The 23,969-nt window shown below is 38.3% G+C and overlaps 1 protein-coding gene across 3 annotated transcripts in view; it reads right to left on the bottom strand.

Moving 5' to 3' along the window:
- The window catches only part of LOC127631781 (numb-like protein), a 79,983-nt gene that overhangs the window by 11,279 nt on the left and 44,735 nt on the right, over positions 1 to 23,969 (bottom strand). For 2 of the 3 annotated variants that reach the window (XM_052110120.1, XM_052110118.1), the window contains exons 2-4: positions 8,798 to 8,948; positions 5,376 to 5,450; positions 1,004 to 1,078 (exon numbers count right to left, since the gene is read on the bottom strand). In XM_052110120.1, the coding sequence (XP_051966080.1) occupies positions 1,004 to 1,078; positions 5,376 to 5,450; positions 8,798 to 8,923 (276 nt within the window). In that variant the 5' untranslated portion in view covers positions 8,924 to 8,948. Of the gene's footprint in view, positions 1 to 1,003; positions 1,079 to 5,375; positions 5,451 to 8,797; positions 8,949 to 16,590; positions 16,773 to 23,969 lie in introns of those variants that run through there. The other variant, XM_052110119.1, reaches the window with a different exon arrangement.

Raw genomic sequence — 23,969 nt, forward strand, 5'->3', positions numbered from 1 at the left:
TCACTGTTCTCTTGTCCATTGTCGAGTATTGTTATTTTAACATTGTTTCTTGGTCTGTTCATTGTCTTAGTCTAGTCGTAGTCTAGTTATATTTATAGTCTAGTCTTTTGTTTTGTATCTTTTGTTTTATTTAAAATAAACTGCACTTGGGTTCTCACATTATCGTCGTCTGCTCCTGTCTTCCTGCTTATTATGTTTCAGATATAGTTAAAGCACAAAAGAACGTAAGTCCATCTTTTTATTCTTCTAATTCATTGGATACAGCCCATTTTACTCTAACAACTTCTCATGAATGAATGTTCTGTCTTTGTTTTTATCGATGGTGCATGACAGGGAATTTACTATTTAATAGGACGCAGACAGTGCAATAACTGTAAAAGAACCTCCTAATTAAACTGCACTTAATCCAGCCCATTAGCACTTTGTGCATGCCATTTGCCAAACCCACTTGTGCCTAGAATTAGGGCATGCTTATGTCACCGGTCCTAATCGACCCACCCCGAGTGGGATTCGAACCAGCAATTCCCGGCATGGGACGCAGACGCTTTAGCAAGGAGGCTAGAAAAGCCATGGCCTCTAGCGCGTTTCTTAAGGCTAGGAGTGTGAGGTTTACAAACTGCACAGCTATCATATCCAGCTGACTACCGTTACACTTTACACATTACACAAAATTACCAAAACTTAATGGCCATGCCCACTCACTTTGCACGTATGAATTATCTCATAGAGCTGCGCTTAGCGCTAGCACTCTTAAAATATGGCCCCTATATCTTTTGCCATTTTAATGCACTGGATATTGACTGTGCTGTCTGACAAAACCAGTCAGATTTTATAACTAGCAAAATGACAGTGCAGACAGTCAGTCTTAAAGATCAGATTTGAGAAACATTTATGCGCAGTGCGAAATAAACAAAAACTTTTTTACACATTGCATGTCTTGTTTTGGGTATCTTAATGTATTTCAATCAATATACTATTAAATGTCTCACACAAACAGACTTACCTTGGTTTTTTCATCCACAACTCTCAGGCCATCGGCAGACACCCAGAGCACAGCCTTCACAGTTTTCTTCCCACTCTGTGAATAAACATTGAAACAACTTCAGTCTCAGTTGTGTCTTTTGGCACAATAGGATACGAGCATTGCTGCACAGTTTTTTATTTGTTCCACTGCAGCGCCAGAATTGTTGCCCATAACACATTTCTGTGACAATTAAAACTTTTGTCAGCTCAATTTGTCCTGTTTTAAGCTTATTAGCATTCTTCTATTGAACTACCTAATTATGGAATGAGGTGCGTCCCTGGTATACTTATGAATGGGACAAATTGTAAGGATGAATATGGCGGCTGTCTAAATGCAAGTCCCACCTCACAGTTGAAGAGCCAATCAGCTGTTTGATAGAGACAATGCATGTCTGTTTACTCGAGCATGTGCATGAGCATTAGCTAGACCAGCCTTTTTTGGCGTGATTTGAGCTGTCATGTACTTACCCAAATCTATATTTTATTTGTATTTATATTTATTAAGTGTATATTTATTTCCGCAATTTAATGTAATTATTAATTAATTTATTGCAAAAACAAAGCAAACTTTTTGACAAAAGATATTTTGCACACAAAACATTTGTATTTTGCACGCATTTTATAGCGCGCACATATTTTTGAAGACTCTTTTTGCACAAAAACGTTTTATTTGACTTGCTACACTTTTTACTACCGTTTTAACATAAACTAACTTTTTTTTATTTATATTAACTGAGGGTGACTACAGTTAAGTATACAGTTACAATAAAAATATTTTACTAAGTACTTTTTTAATAATATATTATTAATAATTAAATAAAAATATAATTAGTAAATATGATTGTATTTTAATAATATATCATTTAAATTTTTTTATAATAAGGGTCCCAAATATCAAGGTGTTCACAGGTTCTGTCCGATTAACTGATTGATTAACCAAATGATCATCCAAATGTAATCTGGAATAAAGCAGTGCCAGACTTGGACATTAATCACAATTTATGATTCCACTGTTGTCAGATTTTATTGCTGATTTGAAATATGATACCTGATCGCAATCTTGACCAACAGTTCTGGAAATGTAAGCGCAGTTTAGTTCAAGCGGGAAGACTAGCAGGAGTATATCATTACACCATTAGCTAGGTAACCCCTAGCCAATCACATGTAAGCCATTGCTTTACAAGTCTGCTCACAATCTATCACATTGCTGTATCAGTGTGCTAACAAGGCAACCTCCACCACCCCACCACCACCAGTTGAGTCCCATCCTGTACGGGTTTAGGTTCCTCGCCTCTGCCTCCTATCTCTGGCAGGATATACTACAACGAGTACAAGGACGAGTACTACAACTTCGGACCGCCAGACGGGGCGACATTACTTACGCCAAAGAGAGACATTACTTTTCTGTTTTATATTCATCAAATAAATGTCATCTTATTTCACTCCTGATAGCCTTCCTGACAGAAATGGTCTTTCCCCATTCAAATGGACAGGAACTGTACTTGCATGAATAGAAAATAGCTGCATGGAGGTGTTTTGAATATGGCCATCAAGTAACCTGACTTGCCCTAAAGGGATTTTGACCAGAATCTACTGGAATCAATTGTGAGACAAAGACAGCAAGGCAGCTCTCAAGGTTTTGGAATAGAGCTTAAATCTTTCAGTGAATATGTGGTGTGTGCATGTATGTCAGACGGAGTAAGAGATAGGATACTGCAAAACACATTGGGGCTGGAAAGAAAATCTAAAGAATAAGTAAAAGTGAAGGATACAGCTAAATCAAGAAGAGCTTTAGCAATTCAACTGACATTACTAGCAGCCCAGAAGACACTTTCCAAATTTGCCAAGACAGCGGTACACTGAGGAAATTACAGTGACTGGACATAGAGTGGAGAAATGGCTGGGGGACTAAGGAACAAATTCAAGCTCAGAAGAGAATGAGATAAAGGCTTTGGGGGTTTAGGGAAGAAGAGAGTGTAAGTGAGGATTGTGTAGACAGACATAGCTGTATATGACTAACATGAAGATGAAAAAGCAGAGCACATTTGAAAAGATGGAGTGACCAAACACCAGGCCCACACACACAGTCAGAGCTACAGATTAATAACGTTAATTAGCATTAATAAGTATACAGTATATACAATATATATATATATATGTATATTGTATATATATATATATATATAGAGAGAGAGAGAGAGAGAGAGAGAGAGCTTACATATGTGAAAGTTTCACTACATAAATATCTACATTATATCTGGTTTCTGTTCTGACAATAATATTGAATATTTTGATTTGTAGGTTTAGAATATGACCATTAACTGAGCAGCCCAACTAAAGACAATAAGTCATGCTCAATAACTTAATAAAGATTTATTTATTTATTAAAAAAATAAAACAAATACAGGTAGCTTATAAACATCTAACTCTCCACTAGTAACCATATGAATTACATTAGCCAGAGTTTTTCCTTATACCCACATCTCTCTGGAATAAACCGCACCACACTAGTCGATTTTTCCATTGATTTTCAGTTGTGAGCTTCATTAACATAATCGTCGACCAGTAAGTGAGAGATGGAGCACTCATTAGCGTCTGCCAACAGGAGGTCGTTAATCACTTGACCGTCGGGACTCCCTTCTGAGATAATGACATGCATAAACAAATTGTTCTGTTGCCGGGGTGGGGCCTTGTGTTCTTGTCAAGTGACCAATGAGCTTATTGTTTTTACTGAAGAACTGACAAGACGTCAAGCCGATCTGAAAATTTTCATTGCACTCAGCTACATATTATCACAAATGCTGATTGTAATCCATAGTGATTCTGTCACCAAGCGATTCTCCGGCATTTTTCTCAGACACTAAATTTACTGATGAAATCAGAAAGCTGCATATCTCTATACACGTCCTACAGCAAGCCTCAAGTGGATAAATACACAATCACACACTTTCACAATGTAAAGTTACTCCAGGTATGGCATCCTTAATCACTCTTTTACAATTGTTCATGATTACATGGTATTACTGTTGTTATTTTGGTGAGTTCCATGTGACGGAATCAGCATTTAGTTGCAGCATTCTTAATTCTTATCTCCGATTAAAGAAAGTGAGATCTCTGCAAAAATAGTCTGCATGTGTGACACCCTCGACCAAAATCGAATTGTTTGGATTCTGCTAACGCGGCGCCATCTTTACTAAATTCTGTTTCGTCAATCGTGGCATTCTACAGTCAAATGCTATTGAATAATGACCATTAAACTAAATATTTAACAGCTGTCCCTGACCACCAATTTTCCACGTGGCAACTTCAACTCAAAACAATATTGCAGGCACATTTATTTATTTTTTAAGTACCCATGTAATAAGTGGGATAATAGACAGTTGGTCATTACTGCAAAATAAACCCCTTTTGATAGAAGATCCATCTGGATTGCGTAGAGGTCCTGATCACCCTTTTGGGGTTTATTTTGCGATAATGACTGACTATACATTACCCCTTACATATCCAACATTTCTGCTCTATAATGATATTCAGTATTTTGATTTGAAGGGTTAGGATATAACTATTGACAGAGCAGTTGTTCTTAAGAAAATAACTATCGACTGAGCAGACATGTGAAATATAAAATCCATTGACAGAGCAGCCATGCTCAATAAAAGATGATTTTTAAAACAAATGAGAAACATAGGTTAACAGTACATTAAATTCTCAGTCCTCACAAAGAGTGCATATGGACTCTCACAATGAGGAAAGCCTTTTTGTTCTGGGTTTTCTATGCATGGGCATATGATATTTAATCTCTGACCTAAACAAAGACTGGTCAATAAAGCTTATAAATGCCTTAACTCAAGACTAGCAACCTTACAAATGACATGCGATTAGCCATAACTCTTAAGAGCACATTATTACACAATCCTCTGGAACTTTTAATTCTGACGGGTTAATCGCGGAAGTCAGAGGTCCAATATTTGTATCCAACATATTGACCACTAAACTAGAATTTACAGTTGTCCCAGGCAACCTATTTCATATGTGCTAGTTTCATGTCTCTCGTATCACTCTGGTCTCGTTCTTCTAACATAATGAAGAAATGCAATCAATATTTCATGTCCATATATTTATTTGTTTGGTAAGAACCAGTGTAATGAGTGGGATAATGTAGAGTCAGGAAATAAAGTCCTTCAGGGTGATAAAAGGAGGTCTGATCACATTGTCAGGGTTTATTCAGCGATAATAACTGGCTGACTGCATCATCCCTTACTTACTCCAAATAGGTCTAAACCATTTAGTTTTTGTTTGCATTTTATTGCAAATTATTATATTGCATAGATGGAAAGCCCAAAAATACACACCACTTTCAGTTTTTTCACTGCTTCCTCACACACATGCATCCCTCTGGACTCCTCTACCTCCACCAGGCCGAGATACTGCAGGAAGAAAAAAAGAGAGAAAGGAGATAAAAGAGAGATGGTAAAAGAGAGGCCAATCCTAAAGAAACCTACATTTTCTGTACAGTATATTTGACGCTGGCACTGCTACAACTCTGTCAAGCATTTAAAGAGACAAACCACTGTAATAGTATGTCTTGGTTTTCCCTGGTGTACTTTTTGTTTGTTTTACGCATTATAATGATCAAATTAGCTGAAGTTTGTAAAGCATCACCAAATGGAACTGACATTGGTTGAACAAACAGACAGTCTTGCCCCAAAAATACATTTTTCACAATAAGAACATATACTTATGTGCATTAAGAAAGTAAATAGGGCCCTTTCAATTTTATGTTGACTAATGTGAAACATAAACCAAACTCACCCACCTATTTTAGCCTGTTTTTATCATTTTCAATGTGTAATTTGTGTAAAAATGTTACATTATAAAACTAATATATATATCAGAGCTGTCGACTTAATGCACTAATTCAGTGCGATTAATTAAATAAAATAAAAAGCACAAGTAATCATGACCCTGGACCGTGATAAGGAATATTCCTTCCATCTGAGTAATCCAAGATTAAAGTACCACCTGCTTTCTCCACACTCACCGACAGCAGACAAAACAAGATGAGAACACTTTCTTGCATCCAAACACAGCTTGATGGAGTGCAAATATGAACGCAGGGATCTCAAGGCGGGTTTTTCTAAGCTTCAAACTATGTGTAAATTGACACAGTGACCTAAAAACGTTCTGTTTATGACACGACTCAACTGAGACACTCCAAAAGCGTCTGACGCAGGTGTGCATTGACACATGCTTAGAAAAGCCCTTATAATAAATCAGTCTCGGACTGACTGACGAATTCAATTGCAAAATGGATTGTGTGAACTGTACTTTAAACGATAGACAGATGACATAAATTCAATAATATGGAAATAAACAAAATATTGCATACTAAAGCCACTTTTTGAATTGTCTTTTTGTTAACACTTTACAATAAGATTCTATTTGTTAATATTAGTTAATGCATTAGGTATCATGAATAAACAACTAATAATATATTGTTTACAGTATTTATTAATCTTTGTTAATATTAGTTAATAAAAATACAATTGTTGATTGTAAGTTCATGTTAGTTGCGTTTGTGTATTTACTAATGTTAACAAGCACAACTTTTGATTTGAGAAATGTGTTAGTATATGTTGAAATTAACATTAACTGAGATTAATAAAAACTGTAAAAGTATTGCGCATTGTTAGTTCATGTTAACTAATGTTAACAAATAGAACCTTATTGTAAAGTGTTACCATCTTTTTTTTTCTTTACTCATGTGCCACAATGATGAAATGCATTTGAATTATCTATATTTTATTTTTTTATAATATATATTTTATTTATAATTATTTAAATATAACTATTTCTAAGCATTTAATCATTAATTATTATTGTTATTTGAGGGGAAAATATTTATATATGCAATCAATTACAATTAATTCAATTAATGAATCGGCATACCATGTAATTAATTATTAATTCGATTCAAATTTTTCATCGATTGACAGCCCTAATATATATATATATATATATATATATATATATATATACTGTATTAGGGTGTCATGGTGTGACACATACATGGTGTCCCGATTAATTAATCACGCTTAATCACCCCTCATATAACAGTAATTCAATATATAATGATGAAATAATTATGCATAGTTATCTTTAAATATTTAAAAATATTATATATATATATATATATGTATATATATATATATATATATATATATATATATATATATATATATATATAAAATAAATAATATTCAGATAATTAAAATGTATTACATTCTTGTGACAGAAGAGTTCATCATTGATAAGACAACACAAAAAGTGGCTTTAGAACACAATGTATTGTTTACTATCATATTATTGATCATAAGTCAATCATTGGCACACAGTTCACAGCAATCCATTTCACAAGTGAATTTGTCAATCAGTTGGAGATTTATTATGAGGGCTTGTTTAAGAACCCGTCAATGTACACCTGCGTCAGACATGCTTGTGTAGCGTCTCGGGTGCATTGCGTCATAAACATAACATTTATATTCACTGTGTCAAGTTAAAAACAGTTTAATACTTAAAACACATCTTGAGATCCCTTAGTTCAGATTTGCGCTCCATCAAGTGTTTTGAACGCAAGAACGTAACACATGTTTGTGTTGTGTGTCTGCCGGATGGTTTTTTTCTTCACTGTATAATCTGTGTGTTGCTCACACAGCTGAAGTTTCACTTACTGCCCTCTGGAGTAAACAGGTAGTACTACAAGCTTGCATTTCTCAGGAATCTTCCTTATTACAGTCCGGGGGCATTGCGATTAATTGCGTTAATTTTCTTAACACGTTATTTTTAATACAATTAATCGCACTGAATTAACACGTTAAATCGACAGCCCTAAAATATATATATATATATACACACACACACATACATAACAAACAGTAACAAAACCAAGCTAATAGATGAAATAATACACTACGGTGTAGTGCCCTTAGTATCTATTTTATATTTCTTATAATATGTAAAGAAATACATTCTAATTACTGCATGTGAATATTTAATTGATTCTGAAATTAAAAAAGGCTCTTCTAAGACTAAAGAAGATATGTCATTAAGTAAAGTGGAGGACTTGCATAATTTCAGTGGTGATTGCATAATTAAATTCAACCTAATTTTGCTCTCCAGCCCGAGGCATCAGGAGTCTCTGTCTCTGAGAGTCAAAGATGTAATCCTGCAATGGCCTCTGTCCTCACAGCCACCATAATCACATAACACAAGCCTGAGCTGATCACTATCAATTGTGCCAAAATGACATTTTGATTAGTTTAGACTGGACAAAATGTCCCACATCAGAGTTCCCACTAAACATCTCCTCTGCTGTCTTTTCAAAGGGTTCCGACAGTAGCACATTTTTGCAAAAGTCTGACTTGCTTATGCACTTAATATACCGATGTGCATGGATGAAATACAGTAAATTCTCTTTATCATCATATACAGTACCTTTGTGCATACAGCCTAACATGCACTCTGGAATCTATTAACCTTTTCAACTGTACATGTAGGTGTGAGGCTGTAAAATATAATAAAATATGTACATAGCTCCATATAAAATAAAACTGCTTGTATCAGGCTACTGATATGATTGGAGTCTTCATCTTATGTGAGTGTAATTGATTTTAAACCTATTTTACAAACGTACTCCTTATTTCTTTAGAAACATTACTGAGTACAACTTTTACTCTGACTCCAATAAATGGCCATTTAAGTGAGTGTCTCTCACCCGGACGGGGAAGTTGCATTTGCCCTTTCGTACAGCCTCCTCATCTGCCTGCCACTGGTGTGGTCGGCTGGCCTCCGGCATGTAGGTGGGCTTCTTTCTGCGCAGGCTCTGACGCAGCTTATTCATCTCCACACTCTCAAACTCTCTATTGCTGAGGATACCAGAAACAAATTTACGTTAGCAATGTACCATTAGTAGTCAACTAACTATCTCTTGTTTAAACGTGAGGTCATAGATAAAGTGCTTCTGACCATATAGTCACATTCTTCATGACACACACTAGTCAGGTGTAACCTGATAATATGTAACATATTATATAGACTCTGATATTTCTGGTAATGCTGGAAAGGCGGGATGTACTCAGTCTGATTTGATTTGGAATTCAAAATGCCACCGGCAATTAAATCATTTCAACATCGGTGTTAAAGGTATTCCTTGTTTAAAAGGGCATGAATTAAATGCAGATTACAGGGAAAGCCTTTATCTTTAAATCAAAAGCTTTGCTCTCTAGAGTCCTATTTATACAACATAATTAGACCATTCATTCTACCCTTAATTTGCATTGATAATTTCAAATACTGATGCACAATATCACAAAATCAGGCTACTCTGAACAATGCAATATCTGAACCATTTAGCTGAAGTTATGTTTAAATATATACATAATTCATTTCCCAATAATATAATATATACGTTAATAGAATACATTCTGAGGCATTACAATTAAACACTTAAAAAGTAAGTTCACTCAAAAATGGACATTCTGCCATCATTTATTACCCCTCATGACTATTTACCCTCCATGGACCACAAAAATATATATTATGTAGAAGTTTTCCTAGCTGCTCTTTTCAATACAATAAAAGTGAAGGGTGCTGAGGCTGTTGAGCTCCAAAAATGCCACGACAAAACTTGTCCATATGACTTGTGCACTACATACACAGTATAAGTTGCCTTAAGTAAGATGATAGCTTTATATGAGGCATAGATTTAAAGTCATGTTTTTATAAGGGATGCACCGATTCTATACCTGGATTGGTATCGGCTCCGATACTGATATTTTTAAACGGATCGGGTATCGGTCCGACGAGCCTGATCCAAATCCGATACTGTGTGTTAGTCATGATCGTTACTGTCAAGCTCAAAAAATGATATAAAAGAACCTTTAAAACTAGAGATGTCCCGCTCGATATTGTGCTCTTGTTACTGTCTGTTCCGGTCGGTCCGGTGGATTCAGTTTGTCTGCCCCAGCCCAGCTTCAGTGGATTCCCTGCGCTGGACTGTGATTTTCCCCTATGGGTAGTTTGTGTTTATTTTTAGTTAATAAATCCTTTTTGTTTTTACTCTTTGTTTGGATCCTGCCTCTGCTGATTCTTGACAGTTTTAGCCCAATAATTTTTCATCATGGAAAGACATGGTAATACAGTCATACAGTTATAAGCATGTCACTGTTAAAAAAAAAGAAATGCAAGCTTCAAGAAAGTTTAATGTTACCATTACTTTTTCACATGGTGTGACATTTCTTCTCTTGAAATGTTAAGACGGTTTTGTATAATTTAAGACAAAGCATTTCCCCAATACGAGCAGACCTCATGCCACACAACCTCTCTTATATTTTGCTTTTGAAGCTTTACGTCAGTGGCCAAAAGTGTACGTTTAGCAAAGCCCTGAAGCTTTACAGGTAACAGGTGCCAGACATGGAGAGGTGGAAGTAGCACTATGCATGTCTGGCCTGCAGCTCAAGCATGCACCCATAACATGCCCACACCCACACTTTCAAACGACCACATGCTGCTGAGTTTATGTAAGTGTGTTTTTTAAATAGCCCTAGCGTCTGGGTCTCTCCGGAGGCTTTATTCAGCTCTGGCACACACCTGTTGCTAAAATGGGTGACACCAGAATCACTCATTGAGACGGGCACCTGGTGCATGCCTGGATTCCCCTGGATAGTGGGGCAGGAGCAGAATAGGCAGCTGAATAAACCACATGATATTTTATAATGAGGTAACAGTAATGTCAGTATATACTTATAAGCAGGTTCTGGATGTTTGGGAGTTTTGGAGCACTGCAAATCAGGTTCATTGAAAGAACCTGATTTGCAGTGCACTTATCAGGGCTCCAGACTGCAACTAAAATCGTCGCAAATGTGACCAAAAATAAATTATTGCGACAATCATTTAAAATCTTGTCGCCATTGGCGACAGTCGGGTTGTGTACGTTCATATGCGATTACATCTTCCTCAAGATGGCGCCGAGTATGGCTGCTGCGTTGCGAGCTCCGTTACAACACTGCGGTTTATTGTTTGTTTTGTTTACAGTTCTTTGTTTTTTTGTCTTGGATGTTGTCTGCCTTATTGTTTACGACAGACAAACGCTTTTGGACACAGGTTCTACAATTACACATCGGAAACCAGACTTCAAATTCCTTAATGCCGACCCGCTGTTTACAAACACGCCGGCGAAGCCCTTTGTCTGGGCTGCTCGGCCGCGGAAACGCAGAAGGAAAAGAGGAAAACGAGCCGGCGTTCTCATCAGAGTAAGACGTCGTGCAAATCGACCCCCGCTACCCAGTATACTACTGGCAAATGTTCAGTCTCTGGACAACAAGCTCTGCGAGCTGAGAGCGCGGATCTCTTTCCAACGAGAGACGAGAGATTGCTGTGTTATCTGCCTTACAGAAACCTGGATGTCTACGGAGATTCCAGACTTGGCCATCGAAATCACGGGCTTCTCCGTGCACCAAGCGGACAGCGCGAAAGACCTCTCCGGTAAAAGCAGAGGTGGTGGTGTATGTTTTATGATCAACAAATCATGGTGTGATCAGAGGAACGTACATTTAATCAAGTCTTTCTGCTCTCCTGATCTGGAATTTCTCATGCTTCTGTGTCAACCATTCTGGCTGCCGAGGGAATTCACAGCAGTCATCATCACAGCTGTGTACATCCCCCCACAAGCCGACACAGACCGGGCACTCAGGGAACTGTATGGGAGTATAAGTGAGCAGGAAACCGCGCACCCTGAGGCTGCGTTCATTATTGCCGGGGACTTTAACAAAGCCAACTTCAAAACAATCGCTCCAAAATACCACCAACACATAAAGTTCAACACACGAGGGGACCGGGTTTTGGATCATTGTTACTCTCCATTCCGGGAAGGCTACAAATCCCTCCCCCGCCCCCCATTTGGCAAATCGGACCATTCTTCCATTCTACTTCTACCTGCTTACAGGCAGAAACTAAAACGGGAAGCACCCACCCTCAGAACGATCCAGTGCTGGTCGGACCAATCAGACTCTGCGCTACAAGACTGTTTTGATCACGCGGACTGGGAGATGTTCCGGTCCGCCTCTGATGACGACATCGAGGTTTACGCTGACAGCGTAACGTGTTTCATCGGGAAGTGCATAGAGGACGTTGTTCCGACCAAAACTATACGGATATACCCCAACCAGAAACCATGGGTTAACGGCGATGTTCGCGCGGCACTTACTGCGTGGACCTCCGCTTTTAATTCTTCTAACACGGAGGAGCGTAAACAAGCCAGTTATGCCCTCCGTAACTCTATCAGTACAGCCAAACGCCAGTACAGGCACAAGCTTGAAGGTCAGTTCAACACCACTGACTCTAGAAATATGTGGTAGGGAATTAACACAATCACGGACTACAAACGGAATAAAGTTTCCGCCATGAACACCGCTGCATCTCTCCCGGACGAACTTAATAAATTGTATGCTCGTTTTGAGGACATTAACACCCCCCTCGCGGAGAGAGTATTCACGGCTGATGCTACAGAGGTTGGTTCACTCTCCGTCTCTGTTGTGGATGTAACCCGATCTTTCCGACGGGTGAACATCCGTAAAGCCGCGGGTCCAGACGGCATTCCGGGCCGCGTCATCAGAGCGTGCGCGAATCAACTGGCTGGTGTTTTTACGGACATTTTCAATCTGTCCCTCTCCCTGTCTGTAGTCCCCACATGCTTCAAAACATCAACCATTGTGCCTGTACCGAAGCAAGCCACAATCACTTGCTTAAATGACTGGCGTCCTGTTGCTCTGACTCCCATCATCAGCAAATGCTTTGAGAGACTAATCAGAGATTACATCTGCTCTGTTCTGCCCCCCTCTTTGGACCCATTGCAGTTTGCCTACCGCAACAACCGCTCCACCGATGATGCCATTGCATCTACAATACACACTACTCTCTCCCATCTGGAAAAAAGGAACACATATGTGAGAATGCTGTTTGTAGACTACAGCTCAGCATTCAACACCATAGTGCCCTCCAAGCTTGATGAGAAACTCCGGGCTCTGGGCTTAAACAGCTCACTGTGCAGCTGGATCCTGGATTTCCTGTCAGGCAGACGTCAGGTGGTTAGAATGGGCAGCAACATCTCCTCATCACTGACCCTCAACACTGGAGCCCCGCAGGGCTGTGTTCTCAGCCCACTCCTGTATTCCCTGTACACACATGACTGTGTGGCAACACATAGCTCCAATACCATCATTAAGTTTGCTGACGATCACGACGGTGGTAGGTCTGATCACTGACAATGATGAAAGAGCCTACAGAGAGGAGGTGCACACTCTGACACGCTGGTGTCAAGAGCACAACCTCTCCCTCAATGTCAGTAAAACCAAGGAGCTTGTTGTGGACTTCAGGAAGAAAGACGGAGAACACAGCCCCATCACCATCAATGGAGCACCGGTGGAGAGAGTCAGCAGCTTCAAGTTCCTCTGTGTCCACATTACTGAGGAACTCACATGGTCCGTCCACACTGAGGCCGTTGTGAAGAAGGCTCACCAGCGCCTCTTCTTCCTGAGACGGCTGAGGAAGTTTGGAATGAACCACCACATCCTCACACGGTTCTACACCAGCACTGTAGAGAGTATCCTGACTGGCTGCATCACCGCCTGGTACGGCAATAGCACCGCGTACAACTGCAAAGCCCTGCAAAGGGTGGTGCGAACTGCCAGGAACATCATCGGACGTCAGCTTCCCTCCCTCCAGGACATATACACTAGGCGGTGTGTGAAAAAAGCTCGGAGGATCATCAGAGACTCCAGCCACCCGAGTCATGGTCTGTTCTCACTGATACCATCAGGCAGGCGGTATCATATACTCCTTACTTATTGTATTGGATATTGTGTATTCTATATTGTGTGTATTGTACATAATTATTGTGTTGTGTAAGTATGTGTACATTTGATATGTAAATTGTGTTGTGTAAGTATGTTGTTTATTGTAACTGGTATATGTCTCCTCACTGTCATGACTGCTATGTTGCTTGGAACTGCACACAAGAATTTCACCTGTTGCACTTGTGTACATGGTAGTGTGAAAATAAAGTGATTTGATTTGATTTGATTTTGATTTGACATCAGATATCATCTGGTTAGTTATTGAATCCATCTTTAGAACGTGCACTTTTGTGTCTCGCACCGCTTTTCACCCATTCTGTTTCCGAAGAGCTTGCTGAATCGCACACAACAACAAACCTAGCGTGAGAGAGTTGAGAACAAATTACTCTATTGAAACGGATCTTTTTCATGAATCACCCAAAAATAACTGAGGGTTTGAACTCAGGGGCTCAGGTTAGCAGTTTGAGTCACTTTCCCAGCGAATCAGCCATCAGTGAACTCACAACTGGGAACGCATCCATTTCAAAATAAGAGTCCCATGTGTATTTCGGGCTTTTTTATAATTAAAAGTCCTTTATTGTGTACCACTTTATTTTCTTCTGGTAAATTATTGATTGGGATTGTAGCAGCACAATAAACTGCATCTGGGATTTAATTCAATTTGCACCCTTGCAGTCTCTGTGTCTGGGCCATCCGGTAACCGTAAAGAAAGTCTAAGGCAATATTTTAAAACAATTTAAATAAATATATATACAGAACTGTGCAAAAGTCTTAGCCACATAAGATGTTTCACAAAAGCATTTGTCTTAAGATGGTTATTTATATCTTCAGCTTTAGTGCGTCAATAGGAAACAGGCTCAAGGAATTAGGCTTGTTTTGACTTTGACTGTTTCTTAGAAGGAATTGTAAAAGACATGTTTTTGCGTAAAAAAATAGCACAACTACAGGAGAAACATTTCATGGTGAAATGCTCAAAAAACAGAGCGAGATGCGATGCAGTGCCCTAAGTATGTTGTTTTTACCTTAAGGTGTAACTGTGTCTCTGTGGCATTCTCAAAACACTCTCATTTGTTTGAGCAATCCATGCAGCCGACAAAGCAGTATTGACTTGATTAATGATGTAAGTTTGGGGCAGAACTATCTGTTTGTACAACCAATGGAAAATTGGGGGATTTTTTGGGAATCTGATTGAAAACATTATTTTTAAGGGGATGCAATGTTTCTGTGAGGGTTTTAGCATGTAAACTGTCTTACAGCTAAAGCACAGCATGCTGCCAGAACACTAAAGCCGGCGGCCACACTAGCCAATTTTCCAGTGATTTTCATGTGTGAGCTTCATTAACATAATTGCCAGCCAGGCAGAGGAGATGAAGTGTGCATAAGTGTCTGCCAGCTAGAGGTCGTTAATCAATATAGCATCGAGATCCCTGCTGAGTAAGTGGCTTCAAAAACTGAAAAAGTACATCATGCTTGCTTGAAAAAATCGTTCTGTCTCCAGGGCGGGCTCTTGTGTTTTCTTTAAGGGACCAATGAGCTTCTTCTTTTACTGAAGAACTGACAAGACGTTTATCTGAACGTTTTCACAGCACTCAGCTGCATTTCATCACAAACACAATAGTAATCCATAGTGATTCTTTCCATTCTTTCAAAGCGTTTTCAGTCTGTTTTAATGGAATGTAAATTATTCGCCCATAAGTTTTGGTTTTGAAATATTACCTTACTGAACATGCAAAATTGCCACAATTTAAGCCCCTGTTTCGTAACAAATCAAGCAAGCTACTGGTACAAAAATCGCCCTATATTAATCTATTGCAATTATTTATGCTTCCGCTGTACTCCTGTTGTTATTTTGGTCAGCTCCATGTGACAGTGAATCAGAAACCATTTTTACATGCACTTAAGTAAACGGTTTATTCCAAGGTATTTAGCAGAATGCGCCATTCTGAAACGTCATGTAAACAAGAAGAACACTGATTTCCTTACATTGTTTAAGAGATTAAGAGAAAGCAGTTTAAAACACCTCCGTTTCTCTTGGAGAACACGGCTTAATGTGCTCATGTAAACACATAAGCAGTGTTCTGATGGGTGTTCGAAGGGAGCGCATGTGCGTGAACAGACCGGGATAACAAACGTAACAGAATGGAGCCCAACAACATGTCAACACAGCAGAAGGAATTTAACATTTCTGGGAGTACAGTGGGAAAATCACATATACTATAAACTATATCCATTTATAAACACAAATGTAAAATATTGACTGTTTCTAACATCTGCACATATGTGCTTGTACATTTGGGGAATCCCAGAGTTTTATGTAAGAGGGTAACCCCCATTACTGTGTTGCAATTCAGCTGCAGGTCGCGATAGTAAGTTAAGGAAAAAAACACAACAACTCAAATCAACATGTGTTGTGTGATATTTACACAAGTGTCAGAGGAAAATTACATTGCTGTGGGGAAAGCTGCTTACTGAACTAGCCGCATGTACACAGGAGTAAAGAGTATGCCGCTTATACAGTGCATGTAAACAGGAACGCTGTTTTCTCGCAATAAGCCACTTTCTGGTGTCCATGTAACCATAGTCAGAGAGAGATAGTTGCGGTTAGTTGGTATGTTTGTTACCCCTCCACCATGTTGTATCTGCAAGTGTGTCATACCTCCGATTGAAGAGAGCAAGATCTCAGCAAAACAGTCTGCATGTGTGACACCCTCGGCAAAATCGAGATGTTTTGAGTCTGCTAGTGTGATGCTGGCTTAAGTCAAACAAAGCTGCTAAAAATATAACAAAAATAAAAATCTAGATCTCACTAATAGACTAGTTGGTTGTTGGACAACTCAACCAGTGTGACCCATTCCTAGTTACAATCTCAGAATGCCACACCATTCCACAACAAAAGCCAATACTTTTGCAGGAAGAGGAATGGGAGGTGCTTACGAGACTCTGCTCCACTTTCAGGGCTGATCTAATGGCTGAACCCCTGCCAAAGCTACGCAGCAGAGAGGGAGGAGAAGAAAGGCCAAAAGCCAGAGAGAGAGAGAACAGACTTTATAAGGAGAAGAAAGAGGAAACTTGAGAGAGATGTAGAAAGGAGGGGGGTATTAAAGACCCTCACCGAATCTGATTGAGGTCACATTTGATATGTGTACGCCGCACTCACTGAGGTGCCAGTCACTAATTCTGGAGCCCAGACTGATGAACAGACCCACTACAGCACCATTAATCACCAACACATACCGCAAAGAAAACATGAGACCAACAAAACCTCCCATAAATGAGATTTTGGGGACACTCGCATGGGAAATTTCCAATACATGCATGTGAAAGTCACACAACAACCATAAGAGCCAACCAAGCCATTCCACGGAAATTATTTAATCACCAAAATTAAAACCAGCTGGACCGAAATTTCCCGAAATTTGTGAAATAAGACAAAGGGAAAACAGCACTTAAAGACAATATTCCAACATTTGGGAGATTACTTATTTTATGTCATCTCAGTAAACTGTCTGGTGGCTCAACCATAGACCCCGTCAGATATGAATCCATCCAGATTAAGATACACACATTGTTGGCTTATTAAGCATAATTGGTGTAAGGATAAACATGCTCATTGTCAGTGAAGAGCAGGCAGGTGGAATTTCTAAGTCCAAAGCCTAAATTTGGTCAAATTATAAAAATCTAATATATAAATTAAATTGTAAGTATTTAGGATAGGACATATTCTAGACTTTTTGGATGCATCCAGAGGGAGTAATTGTAGCATGGCGCTCAAGTCTCTGGTGGTAACATTTGCTCAAATCTCTAAATTGGCATTAAGGGGAAGAGGTAGGGAGATCACTCATGATATGTTTCAACAGGTATTAAATGAATAGCTCTTCCACAATAGAACATTTTAGAAAATACTCACCCTCATGTCATTCCAAAGCTGTGGAACACAAAAGACGATATTTTGAACCTTCTCCAAGCTGATTTCTTCTTTACAATGACATCATATTGTGACATGGGGCTGTCAAGCTCTAAAAAGTGACCAAAAAGTACCTTGAAGTGCCATAAACGTAGTCTACATGACACGCTATATTCCAAGTTTTTTGAAGACACATGATAGCTTTGAGTGAAGACCAGACCAAAGTGTGAGTTGATATTCATTGAGAATCTCACCCTCCACCAACTCCTAAATCTAATTTGTGTATGCGCATATTCTAATTTGGTGCATCATGTTCAGAACTAATGATACTGTTTTTGGTTTAATTGAAGTTAAAATTGGTACAGCACATCTTGACACATCAAGTTTGAAAATGTGAATGTGCAAATTAGATTTGTCAGCTACGCATTTCCTTTTAGGAGCTTGACAGCCCCTGGTCACAGTATGCTTTCACTGTATGGAAAACAGCAGCTTGGAGATTCTTCAAAATATCTTGTTTTTTTTCACAGGAAAAAAGAAAGTCAGACAAGTTTGTATCAACATGAGGGTGAGTAAATGATAACACTTTTTTTTGGTGAACTATCCTTTAAGACCTACAGTTGGATCCCAAAGTGATGTTATCATGATATAGACAGGGCAATGCTTTTTATAAACAGGCATTGATTGAAAGCCACTATTTGCTATAATGTAATGTTCTGCATCTGTAATTTTTCAAATGAATCAAATAAGACCCCCGTGAAGTGAGGGGTGTACACAGGTTTGAGGAGGGAGCCTCAGATAAATAAAGCCAACTGACTGTGACCCACTTTTCCGTTCCTTATAGATCCCATTTATAAATATTGTTTGACAAAGGGAGCGAAGGCGACTTGTTGCTCTTGTCATCTGCCTTTGCAGGTCTAAACAAACTACACCATATCACACCTGTTCAGAGTGAGGTTACACACTCATACGTAAACATGACACTCGCATATTATAGATACACTTGAGTAGCCATGATTTATGCTTGTTTGGACAGAAGATGACATGGGGGAAATGGGGTTACTCGAAAGGTTTATTCTATGAGGAAGCCGCTTTTGCTAATATTATCAATACAAAAAGACACTGACACAGTGACCATTTTACATAGACAGCCAGAGTGAATATGGGTAATTTGGTGTACATTACATACTGTTGATTCAATCACAAGTTTTTGATCAGAATATAACACGCATGAAGGATGAATGCCTGTAAATACTAAACATTCCTCATAAGTTTATACTTAATTATTCTCATTAAGTTTATTTTTTTTTTACCTCAATTAGTATTTTACTGGAATACAACACAAAGTGTATTCAAAGTTTCAGACTAAACAAATGTCCTGAACGATGACTTTCCCATGTAAACCATCTCCTTATAAAAATGTATGTCTGTGTGTGCTTGTTGCTATAGAGTTTTATAGCAACATGCCACGATCAACATTTTCCTAATGAGCCATGTTCACTCCAGGTGTGAATTTGCATCAAATCGTGTTCTGACAAAACAAGGCTTTTTTCCAAGTATGTCAAGTTTTTTCTTCTTCGCTGGGAGATGAAATGCCCTGACCAATAAAATATTAGCTTTAGACAGCAGTGAGCTCTAATGCAGTGAGACAGCTGAATCACAGGCTGCCAAAGGAGTCTTCCGCTCTAGACTGACACTGACTCACCAATGAGGGCTTTTGTGGCTTTTCCCAACCCTGATTCTCGCTTAAACCATCACAGGCCAAGCTAAATCAAACTCACTTTAGGATGCATGATTATTATTTGCTTATGTGAAACACAAGGATATTTCTCAGTGATGTTTCCCATGTGAGCTCTATGTTACTGTACATTATCACAATTGGCCTACCAGGCATTATTTGTTGTAATGACCTTTTTACAAATAATTTGAAGTCTGGACCACTGCTGTGCTGTTCATGGTTCAAGGTTTATTAAGTGTAAATAGCCAAAAGATTATTTTCTCCCATGGAGTCCAAAATCTACTTCTATTCCTTGTAAATTAAAGCTGCAGGGTGTAATTTCAACAACACTAGAAGTACCAAACGGAATAGCCAAAATAATAAATGTTTCCAAGTACATTTCCAAAAATAATATACCCATCTGCCATTCGTCAGGCAAACAGGTAGTCCCGCCCAAAACTCAAGCAATGGGTAGAGTCAGAACTCTAACAGACTCAAACAAACAATTAAATTATAAAATGTAATTTAATGTTGAAAAAAAACAAAACAATGATACAGTGAGTTTTAATTGCAGGCAGAGACTTGTATTGCAAGGTAAGAATGGTAAAAGTCTCCTTTTGCTCATTAGCTTGTACTTGAATAATTGATTTTGTTTGATTTGGGTGAAGGGCAGGGCATTAAAAATACAGCTCTGAGGTTCCTTTTCTACAAAATGGCAACCAAGAATACAGTACATTCAGAACCTTCTATTTGGTGCAGTATCAGGTTCAGGTTCAGGTTACTTTATTTATACCCGTAGGTAAATTTGGTTTGCAGTGGGTGAGTTCATACATTTTGAATTTTTTTACAAACAGCACAAACAGTGTACGACATGATAACAAGTGCTCCACGTTCAACCGACATCCAAATCAACATTTAAATACAATATATAAATAGTAAAAGGTGCAATATGTAACATATAACCTTTTTTTGCCAATATGTGAAAGGCTTGTAACACAACTTTAAAAATGTGCCATTCCCAGACTTCCTCAGTTGCCTATTAAAGCCTGTAGACTGCTTTCATGCGAAGGGAGAGGGTCGCTTTTGCTGGGAAAATCCAAAGAATGTTTATGCGCGCTACCGAGAGCCTTGCCTCAGTGCTTCCTCTATTCAACAGTGTCAACAAACTGCAACACTAGGTAACGTGTTACCTAGGTAGGTTATTTTAGAGATGGAATCCAGCAAACGGCCGGCTCCCAGCACAACACCGACTCCTACACAAACTCAGAGTAAGCCAAAAAAAAACAATAATAATAATAAATAAATAAATGTATCTACTGAATCCTGTCTGGCTAAACGGTAACATGATTGTGGTCGAGCGAAAACTAGAGTGAACATCGGCAGGGCATTTGATTCCTGGAGGGACCTTAGTTCGGTTTTGGGGATTAAACCCGACCCTGAATTGGTGTTCTTCTTATTGGACAGGTAAACTTACATAAATGCAAAGCATGTGAAATAGAGTGCCATAAATGATCTGTGTAGTTTTAGCTAACTTGATCATGCCTGCTAACGCTGACGAATTGCAAGCTACCTTGCTCAGCTAACCGCTGTAACTGTGTGGTATACAGGGGTGCTGGGTTAAGCTGTGACTCCTCAATCAGCCTACTAGACCATTTGACAATTTGACTCAGATTTCTGTTCTTAAAAGGTAGATTTCTGAACCAGGACACTAAAGAAAAGGATAGAATTGATTCAATAAAAGAACAATAGAATAATAGTTCTGTCAATATGAAAATGGGACAGTTACATTAAACAAACACTGGTGCCCCTTTTTACACACGGCTTCACAATTTGCTTCAAAGTTCAGTTTTGAGTAAATAATTGTCCCAAGATATTTGTAGAAGTCTACTGTCTGACCCATAATGGATGTGTAATGCATAAAATAAATGATCATGTCTTTTGTCTTAAATAAGTTTAATTAAAGAAAGGATTCCTCACACCACTTAAAGTCATCGATGGACTGGTCTAAGTGTCCTGAACCCGACTGACAATAACAGTGTCATCTGCGTAGTTTAAGATGGTCCTATTTTCCCACCTACTCTGACACATATTAGCGTAGAGAATAAATCATAGGGGTAAAAGCACAAATCCTTTTGGGGAGCCAGAAGAGGAGCAAAATTGGTCAGACAAAGTTCCATTTACCTTCGCTCTTTGTGTCCTATTAGTTAAAAAGTCAAGAATCCACAAGATTGTTACTCATCTCAAATTGTTCTAAACGCCTACTGGATAAAATATGGGGTTGAATTGTGTTAAAAGCAGAGGAAGTCTAGCATAAGACCCATTTCCCTCCAAGTGATTAACAAGTAAATTGTGAGGGGTTCAGTTTACCCTTATCAATTACTCCACCTAGAGCTTGTTGGTTGACATCCAGAAGGTTAATAGAGCTGAAAGCGTTCTAATGTAACAGCACGTTCACGCAAAGGCATGTGGTGCCTTTATACGATCATTCAACCTTGAAATCAAATTTAAGGCCTTGCCTTACTAAATTGCACAGAATTTCTAACAGTTTATTTTGAGTTTTCATAAAACATTGAGCTGCATGTTGCAGCTTTAGTTCTCCTCTTGAAATAATAAGGCCAAGGTGGTCTAACTGCCCTAACCAGATTGAACTAGCTAATAAATATAAAAGACCAGCGAGAAACTATGTAAAACCTGGTAGCATCAGCTAATTAGCTATCATTTCTCTTTTAGGGGTATGGTTGGAGTTAGTGATAGGGTTAGGCCTATGTTTGTTGAAGAGGAATGTTTGACAAATAATTTTGATCCAAGAATGGAAAAATTCTATATTTCAAAGTATTGCAATATTTATTCTCACAATACTGTAACAACATTCGAACACAAAGGATCAATATTTTCAGGTACGTTTTTCTCATACATATTTCTGGGGTAAAAATGACCACAAATCATAACAAGTGTCACGTGTGTGTGAGAAATGTAAACGTAATGTTGCATTAGGTTGACAAATGCTCAGTTATTATATTAGACAATAATGCAAACTTCTTTAAGTTGTTTTATTTGTAAGGATGTCCTTACAGATCCTTCAGCTAGACTGCAAGTGTTTTTTGTGTAAAGATAAACACTCAGGCACCAAGGTGTGCTAATGCCTCACATATTTGTTTTGATACCAACATGGCCCAGTGTGTACCCAAAACCTGCTCTAGACGTCATTTAGTGAAATCCAACATTTGAATACATTGATGGTCAATTATAATTGCTTTTTGTCAAAATTTTTGACAGATAAAAAAACAAGAAAGAATACCATTTAAACCTAGCACATCTGTTATCATTTTCAACATCTTTACGCGGTTACATATCATCCAAGTGACTGTGAGAAAAGGCACACTTTGATGCAAAAAAACGCAAAAAGAGACTAAAACACTACTTCCATACAAAGGAATGACGCAACATAAACACAGTATAAAATATTGCACAGTCTGTAAGAGTGACGAATAAGAATTATGTGAAGCAAACTCTGATCTATTGTGGCTGTTCTTAAGAAAGCCTTAATTTTTGTCTTCATGGCTGGACATTTAAACATTTTTCAATAACATTTTGTACAGTGTCTTCAGCAGTGATAATTCCAAATAAATAGTTGTGCGTCTCTCTCTTTCAGCATATCATATTGCCAGGTTCCCACTGTTTCCCACCACTAGAACACGTTCTACTTGGCAATATCAGTCACCGGAAAAGAGAATCTCAGTGAATACGACGTGAATACGAGTGACCTATTTTGCTTTCTGCATAGCAGGACTGTGGCCCTTTAAGACCACCAGTAAGAGAAACTGATAGGTAAAGAGACAACAATCCTCTCAGTCCACTGAATCTCTGTAAAGATGCCCTTCTGGAAGAAGAAAATCCAATTTAATCAGCTATTCATTTGCTTTTGTATAATCAAAAGCATCTCTCAAATATATTTGAAAACAGCAAAAGAAATTATAAAAAATAACTAAATAAAAAATTGAATCTAATAAAAAACAGACAGATACGTCTAAACTAATCTGTTCTGTTGATGTATCAATTTAGCTATTAATCTGAGGCATGTGGGCTTGAAGGCTCACACAGCTGCTACCTGTAAGGCTATTAGCCTAACACAATCCTTCAGAATAAGCTTGGTTCCTGATCTGAGATAAGTACTGATTTAAAGACCTATTTACTGGGAAAACATTTAAATGTTCAAAGGCCATTTTAATAGCTTAAAAATATAATATATTTTCCTCATCTTATGAAAACTGATTATAAACAAAATTGTAACATTATAACACACATCAAACATCCTCCATGATGAAAAATTTTACATTACATAATAGGGATGCAACTAACGATCATTATGATAATCGATTAATCTAACGATTATTAGACCGATTATTAGACTATTCGG

The sequence above is a fragment of the Xyrauchen texanus genome, chromosome 38 (assembly GCF_025860055.1).
Source record: "Xyrauchen texanus isolate HMW12.3.18 chromosome 38, RBS_HiC_50CHRs, whole genome shotgun sequence".
NCBI lineage: Eukaryota > Metazoa > Chordata > Actinopteri > Cypriniformes > Catostomidae > Xyrauchen > Xyrauchen texanus.